This window comes from Pezoporus flaviventris, unplaced genomic scaffold (genome assembly GCF_033815535.1).
Source record: "Pezoporus flaviventris isolate CSIRO_AGI_PZ_B2104156 unplaced genomic scaffold, CSIRO_AGI_Pfla_v1 ptg000317l, whole genome shotgun sequence".
Classification (NCBI taxonomy): Eukaryota; Metazoa; Chordata; class Aves; order Psittaciformes; family Psittacidae; genus Pezoporus; species Pezoporus flaviventris.
In genome coordinates this window covers 329238-336888 of record NW_026892864.1, presented here as the reverse complement: position 1 = coordinate 336888, position 7651 = coordinate 329238, and the positions used below count along the sequence as shown (strand labels likewise).

General features: G+C 60.4%; 1 protein-coding gene across 1 annotated transcript; it reads right to left on the bottom strand.

The window, feature by feature from the left end:
- Window positions 1–2840: 2840 nt before the first annotated feature.
- LOC133263429 (serine/threonine-protein kinase pim-1-like) lies at window positions 2841–4635 on the bottom strand (the record flags this gene model as incomplete). Its single annotated transcript, XM_061443183.1, is given in 7 exon segments — window positions 2841–2883; window positions 2885–2972; window positions 3214–3390; window positions 3598–3964; window positions 4219–4269; window positions 4354–4455; window positions 4555–4635. Coding segments are annotated over 7 exon segments (909 nt in total), but the record flags the coding sequence as incomplete, so codon positions are not given.
- Between the last annotated feature and the right edge of the window lie 3016 nt (window positions 4636–7651).

The window sequence follows — 7651 nt, the reverse complement described above, 5'->3', positions numbered from 1 at the left end:
GGGGTCACTAGGGGGTCACTTGGGAGCAGTTTTGGGTGTAGAAGGTTACTTGAGGGTCACCTGGGGGGAGTTGTGGGTATGGGGAGTACCCACAGAGCATGAGGCTTGGTTTAGAGAAGCCTCACTGCTCGTCAATGAGGTTGCAGTAGCAGCAGTGTCTGTCTCAGGCATTGGAGTAGCCCCGTTGCTGTGGCTGGCACTGCAGCAGCTGCTGTGCTTGTTGCAGTGGCTGGAATAGCTGCAGTGTTTATGCCTGTTGTTGCCATGTAGTAGCCACTGTCCCAGTCACTGGGGTTGCAGTAGCCGCAGGGCTTGTGGATGGCAATGAGAAGACGCAGGTCTTGTGCCTGGTAGTGAGAAGCCACAGTGCTTGTGGCTCGCACTGGAGAAGCCTCACTGCTTGTTGATGTGGTTGGAATACCTGCAGTGCCCATCACTGGAGTTGTAGCAGCCGCAGCACCTGTCCTTGTCATTGGAGTAACCCATGTGCCTGCTGCCATGGTTGCAGTAGGCACAGTTCTTAGGGCTTGGGTTGGAGAAGCCTCACTGCTTGTCGATGGCGTTGGAGGAGCAGCAGTGTTTGTCAGTGGCGTTGGAGAAGGCACAGTGCTTCTGGGTAGGGTTGATCTAGGCACTGCCTATGTTGCAGGCCTCAGAGTAGCCCCATTGCATCTTCCTAGAGTTGGAATAGCTGCAGAGCTTAAAACTGGTGGTGGAGCAACTGCAGTGCTTGTGCCTGGGGTTGGATTAGTCACAGTACTTGTTGATGGGGCTGGAGTAGCCACAGTGCCTGTCCTTTGCATTCGAGTGGCTGATGTGTCTGTCACGGTACTTTGAGTACCCACAGAGCATGAGGCTTGGTTTGGAGAAGCCTCACTGCTCGTCAATGAGGTTGCAGTAGCGGCAGTGTCTGTCTCAACCATTGGAGTAGCCCCATTGTTCTGGCTGGCACTGCAGTAGCTGCTGTTCTTGTTGCAGTGGCTGGAATAGCTGCAGTGTTTATGCCTATTGTTGCCATGTAGTAGCCACTGTCCCAGTCACTGGGGTTGCAGTAGCCGCAGGGCTTGTGGATGGCAATGAGAAGCCACTGGTGTTGGAGAGGCTGCAGTGGTTGTGGCTGGCACTGGAGTAGCTGTAGTGCTTCTGGTAGGATTTGCAGTAGCCACAGTGTTTGTGCCTGGGGTTGATCTAGCCACTGCAAACATTGCAGGCCTTAAGAGTAGCGACAGTGCTCCCTCCTAGAGTTGGAATAGCTGCATAGCTGGAAACTGGTGGTGGAGCAGCTGCAGTGCTTGTGCCTGGGGTTGGGTTGTCCAAAGTGCTTCTTGACAAGGCTGGAGTAGCCACAGGTCCTGTCCTTTGCATTCAAGTGGCTGATGTGTTGTGTCTGTCACGGTACTTTGAGTACCCGCAGTGCATGTGGCTTGGTTTGGAGAAGCCTCACTGCTCGTCAATGAGGTTGCAGTAGCGACAGTGTCTGTCTCAGGCATTAGAGTAGCCCCATTGCTGTGGCTGGCACTGCAGCAGCTGCTGTGCTTGTTGCAGTGGCTGGAATAGCTGCAGTGTTTATGCCTATTGTTGCCATGTAGTAGCCACTGTCCCAGTCACTGGGGTTGCAGTAGCCGCAGGGCTTGTGGATGGCAGTGAGAAGCCGCAGTGCTTGTGGCTCGCACTGGAGAAGCCTCGCTGCTTGTTGATGTGGTTGGAATACCTGCAGTGCCCATCACTGGAGTTGTAGCAGCCACAGCATCTGTCTATGGCATTGGAGTAGCCCATGTGCCTGCTGCCATGGTTGCAGTAGGCACAGTTCTTAGGGCTTGGGTTGGAGAAGCCTCACTGCTTGTTGATGGGGCTGCAGGAGCAGCAGTGTTTGTCACTGGTGTTGGAGAGGCTGCAGTGGTTGTGGCTTGCACTGGAGTAGCTGCAGTGTTTGTGGCTGGGGTTGACGTAGCCACTGTATACATAGCAGGCCTTACAGTAGCGCCATTGCTCCTTCCCAGAGATAGAGTAGCTGCAGAGCTTAAAACTGGTGGTGGAGTAACTGCAGTCCTTGTGCCTGGGGTTGGATTAACTGCAGGGCATGTTGAATTGGGTTGCACCAGCCACAGTGCCTGTCCTCGGCGTCTGAGTGGCCGATGTGTCTGTCACTGTATTTGTAGTACCTGCAGTGCTTGTGGCTTGGGTTTGAGAAGCCTCACTGCTTGTCACTGAGTCTGGAGTAGCCACACTGCTTTTTTTGCCCTGGTTGGAATAGCAGCAGTGCATGTTGCTGGAGTTGTAGCTGTAGTGACAGTCCTTGCCATTGGAGTAGCCACGGTGCCTGTTGCCATTGTTGGTGTCACCGCAGTGGTTGTGGCTGGTGTTGGAGCAGCTGCAGTGCTCGTGGCGGGTGTTGGAGTAGCCGCTTTGTCTGTTGCTTTGCTGTCAGATCTTGTCTCTCCTCACTGCAGAGCGTGAGAGACTGAATCAGCCTTGCTCAGGGTAAGTGCTAATCAGAAACCACTATACAATCGGTGTGTTACCAGCGTTATCCTCAGACTAAAGCCCAACCTCACCACTGCCCCAGCTACAAGGAGGAGATATAACTCTTATGAGGTGTCCCTCTGACACCTATTGCTATCCAAAGAACCCAGAAACCAATCCCCACAAGCCCCCCAATAACTGCAAAAGTCCCCCCAAAACACCCAATCCCCCAAACACCCCCCAAAACACCCAACCTCACCAAACCCCCAAACACCCTAAACCACCCGCTCTCCGCAAAACCTAACCTGCCAAAACCCCCAAACCCCACACTCCCCCCAAGAGGCACCCCCAGCTTACTTGCCCAGCTGCTGGCTCAGGCTGTGAGGGTGGAGGGCGGCTGTCTCCTGGGGCAGTGGATATTTGCAGCCAAGGGTGGTTGAACACGTCGTCCAGGGATGGCCTGTCGCGAGCTCTCATGGACAAGCACCACCTGATGAGGTGCTGGCATTCTGGGGAGAATCCGGGAACTGCCGCTCAGTTGCGGGAGGCTCCTGCCTACCTTGTGCCACCGTCCGCAGCGCCCAGGCCTGGGTGCGCTCAGAGCTGCACCCAGACCTCCTGCTCCATGACTCGGTTTGGAGGAGAGCAGGATGGCAGGACATGGGCCACCTCCTCCAGCTGACCAAGGGAGATCAGCTGCCACCCCCTAAACCCCGACCTTCCCCTGCTGCAGTGAAGCCAGGTACCTACCGACAGAGATCCGGCGCTGGAAGAAGAGCTGCCCGCTGACGATGTCCTCGCAGCACCGGAAGGGGAGGACCCCGCACACCATCTCATACAGCAGCACGCCCAGGGACCAGATCGCCGCCGGACGCCCGTGGTAGCAGCGCCAGCGGAACCACTCCGGCGGGTAGTACAAAGGTGTTCCTACAACAGGATACGGGCGCACCTCATTAGGCAGATGCCGCCTGCTCCTGGATTCTCGCCCGCGGATCCCCAGGGATGCAGGGGCTGCACCGGTGGCGCCACGGACGTGGGGACGCACACTCGGTGTGACCCGCCACCTCGTCATCAGCACGTGACTCTTGTTCACAAACTGCCCGGTACGGGAAGCACCCTGGGCTGTGGGCTCACCGCTAAATTTGGTGTAGACCGTGTCCCTGAGGAGGGTGCTGCAACCAAAGTCAATAAGCTTGACCTCTCTGGTGGCCAAGTTGATGATGATGTTCTGGGGCTTGATATCCCTGTGCAGGACACCGCGGCTGTGGCAGTGCCGCACAGCCACCAGCACCTGGAGGAAAATGCCCCGCGCCAGATCCTCGGGCAGGAACCTCCATTTTTTGATGAAGTCGGAGAGGTCCTGCGATGGCTCCGGACGCTCCAGAACCAGCACAAAGGAGTGGGGCAGCTCAAACCAATGGAGGAGCTGGATGATGGCACTGCAGCCGGAGCGCACCTTCCTCAACATGGCTATCTCCAAGGGAATGCGAGTGCCGCTGGGCTGCAGGGGGACCACGGCACTGTCAGCAGGGCCGATGCTGGCCCGGGGCTCCTGTGCCTCCCTGCCTGGGATGCTCTGATGCCCTCCTGCAGGTGCCCCCCGCAATCCCCAGGGATGCTCTGGTGCACCCCTACCCGGCCCGTGTCCCCTGGTGACTCCACACCCACTCCCCTCTCGCTGTCCCACTTTCCCCCCCCACCGGCTCACCCCCACCCGCTCTGCCCCGCACTGTCCCGGTGGCCCCGCGCACTCACCCGCTCGCCCCACGAGGAGATGCGCTCCCGAGCCACTCGTTTGATCGCCACCTGCGAGCCAAGGGCAGCGCTGGGCTGAGCTGAGCTGAGCCGAGCCCCGCCGCCTCCCCGGCCCGCCGCCGGGCCCGCCCTTACCGGGCTGTTGTCACACAGGCGGAGCCCCGAGTACACGGACGCGAAGCCGCCTCTCCCCAGCAGCGGTCCCACGCGGTAAAGCCGCTCGAAGCTCTCCTTGTCGTGCCCCGTGCGACAGACGCGGCCGCTGTCGCTGCGCGCGGGGTCCCCGCCGGCCCCCACCGGGCGCTCCGGGCCGAGCGGAGCCGCATCATTCCCGGCCTTTCCCGGCCGAGGCTCCGCGGCGCGCCGCTCCCCGCCGGTCCCGGAGCGCAGATAGGCCGACGGGTCAATGCGGGTCAGGAGGAGCACGGGCACCTTGCCCGACCGCGCTGCCGGTGACGGCACCCCCGCAGCAGCACCGCGCTCCGGGGTCTCGGGGGTCGCGGCTGCCGGGAGGCTGCGGGGCGGGGAGGGAGCGGGCGCTCCGCCGCCGGTCCGCGCTCCGCCGCCGGTCCGCGCTCCGCCGCCGGTCCGCGCTCCGCCGCCGGTCCGCGCTCCGCCGCCGGTCCGCGCTCCGCCGCCGGTCCGCGCTCCGCCGCCGGTCCGCGCTCCGCCGCCGGTCCGCGCTCCGCCGGGCACCTGTGGGTGGTGGCGGCCCCCGGCCGGCCCCAGGCGGGGCGGGGCCTGGGGGCGGGCCGGGGAGCGCCAGGGGCCGGCGCTGCCTCGCCAGACCCAGACCCAGCGGCGGCGGCTCGCCCAGCGCCGCCACTGCCAGTACCGGGAGAGGGGAGCGGTGCCGCGAGCCCCTGCGGGGGGACGCTGGGGGGACGGGGGAGGCACCATCGCGGGGAGCGGCGGAGGGCGGGCTCCGGACCGCCGAGAGCTGCCGCCGCCGCCGCCTCACCTGGTGCTGCTGCCGCTGCTCCTGCCCAAGCCGCTGCCGCTCAGAAGCCGCTGCCGAAGTCGCTGCCGCTCAAAAGCCGCTCAGAAGCCGCTCAAAAGCCGCTGCTGCCGCCGCCGCCGCAGCCTCGCTGTCAACGGCTCTGTCCACGCGCGGCCCGGGCGCCCGCTGCCACCGGGCGGAGCGGCCGGCGGGGGGGGTCTCGCGGCCGCGGGAGCCCGGGGAACGGCGGAGCGGGCCCTGCCCAGCCCCGCGGCCGGGCTCGTGCGCCCCCCGCCCGGCAGCAGCATCCCCGCGGCCGAGCCTTTGGAAACGGAACCTGAGCCTCGGGACCCTGCGAACGAGGCTTTAGAACTGAAACCGGAGGCTTTGGGAAGTCACAAGGAGGCTGCAATTTACTGCTTATTTTATCCCCTTTTTCCTTTCCACAGAGGTGGATTGAGGTGAGATTGTGATGAACACATAAATGTATTGGCTTTCTCAAATCATAGGTGTGCTCATGTGCAGGATATAACTGTAGGAGTTTACAGTAACAGAAACAAAACACGCTAAAGATACCAGACCAGACAACAAGTTAAAAAGGTTCAGATCTCTTGATCTAAATGGGGTCACATAGCAAAAGAATTTGTAAAGGTAAGAGAAGGTGGGGGGTGAAGCTTGGTATAAGGAAAGCTAGTGCCTGGAAAACACAGGGTTAAAGTACTGTTTAGCTTAACTTAGGCTGTAGAAAGAGAACAGTGTTTATGTTGTAAGTCTGGGGGATGTCGTGGCCCCACTTAAACATGAGTTAATTGTTTCACGCTGGTCTCCTAAAGTAGTTTTAAAGAGCAATGTTTGTGTTGTAAGTCTGTGGTGAGATAACAGGCTTTAGTGGCCCCACTAAACATGAATGAGTTATTTCACACCATCCTTATCAGTTAGTTTGGAGACAGAGCCTCCCAAGGCTCTGCTAGCTTGGGATACTCCTTGTCTGCCCATCCTGCAACAAATTTTGCAGGAAGGTCACGCTGTTTTAAATCTTTGCTAGTTATCAGAATAATTACAGATATAGCTGGTTGTGTGATTGCGGGGGGTCCAGCTGTGCCAGAGGTGAAAAGTACACCGTGAGGAAGACTGCTTACTGCATCTTGAAGACCCCTGCTCACAAGAGGAAGACTGTTTACTTCATCCTCAAGCCCCCTGCTCACAATCACCACAGAGCAGTGCGCAGACACCAAGAGGAGGAGACTTGTGATAATAAATTGTTGAAGCTCGTTATAATATCCCCCGCCTATATGCGGGAATTATGAATATGCATGTAACTGATGTAACACTGAAAGTATATAAACCTGTACCAAATGCTAATCCCTTGCGCCTCTGGCTGCGGTCAGGCGCCCAGCGCTGTTGCTTTTGCTTTCTTGCCTTTGTCCCTCACTAAACCCTCGTTACCTCGTTTAGAGGAGTGAGTTCGTATTTCACAAGCTCTCAGGAAGCTCTTCCCTGTGAGGGTGCTGAGGCGCTGGCGCAGGGTGCCCAGAGGAGCTGTGGCTGCCCCATCCCTGGCAGCGTTGGAGGCCGGGTTGGACACAGGGGCTCGGAGCAAGCTGCTCCTTCCATGTGGAAGGTGTCCCTGCCCGTGGCAGGGCTTGGAGCTGGAGGAGCTTTAAGGTCCCTTCACCCCAGCCCATCCGGTGCCTCTGGGATCCCATGGGGGGCGGCTCCTCCATGAGGAAAGGCCCCGCCCCTCACGGGGGTCCCGCTGCCCCCCCCCGCCCGTTCACTGCCCCATGCGCATGTGCCGGAGGCCGGACTACAGGTCCCAGCGTGCCCCGCGCGGGGGAGCCGTGCGCTGATTGGCTGCGTCGGAGGCGGGCCCAGGGCGTGAGGCGGAGCTGCAGCCGGCAATGGCGGCGGCCGAGCGGGAGGAGGTGAGGGTGAGCGGGCGCGGCGCGGGTCTGGGGGGCGCTGCAGAGCCCGGGGAGCGGGGCTGGGGGTCTGCGGCCCCCCGAGGCTCTGGGCAGTGGGGCCGGGCGCTGCGGGGGAATGCGGGGGGCGGGTGCGAGCGCTGGGCAGTGGGGCTGCGAGATGGCTGGGAGTGTGGGGTGCTGCGAAGCCGGGGCATGGGGGGCTGGGAGCTGTGGGGGTCCCGCAGCTTTCCGGCCCTGGGGATGGAGCGGGGCTGTTGTGGGGGGCCCTGGGGGCTGTTTCTTCCCGGGGGGGAGGTGCTGCTGGGGCAGCCGATCCCCGGCACCCGGGGGGGAGTGTGCAGAGGTGTCGGTGACTCTGGGGCGGGTTTTGGCTCCTGGAGCGGGATGGGGAGCAGGAAGGGAAGGATGAAAAACCCGAGGGTGGAGATAAGAACAGTTTAATAACCGAAGCACAATGTACTAGTGCTGGTGATAGTGATAATGATGATAAGGGAAATAACAAGAAGAGAGAAAAAAAGAAAAAAGAGGAAAAGGAAAAAAAAAAACAAGCCAATAAACACAAGTGATG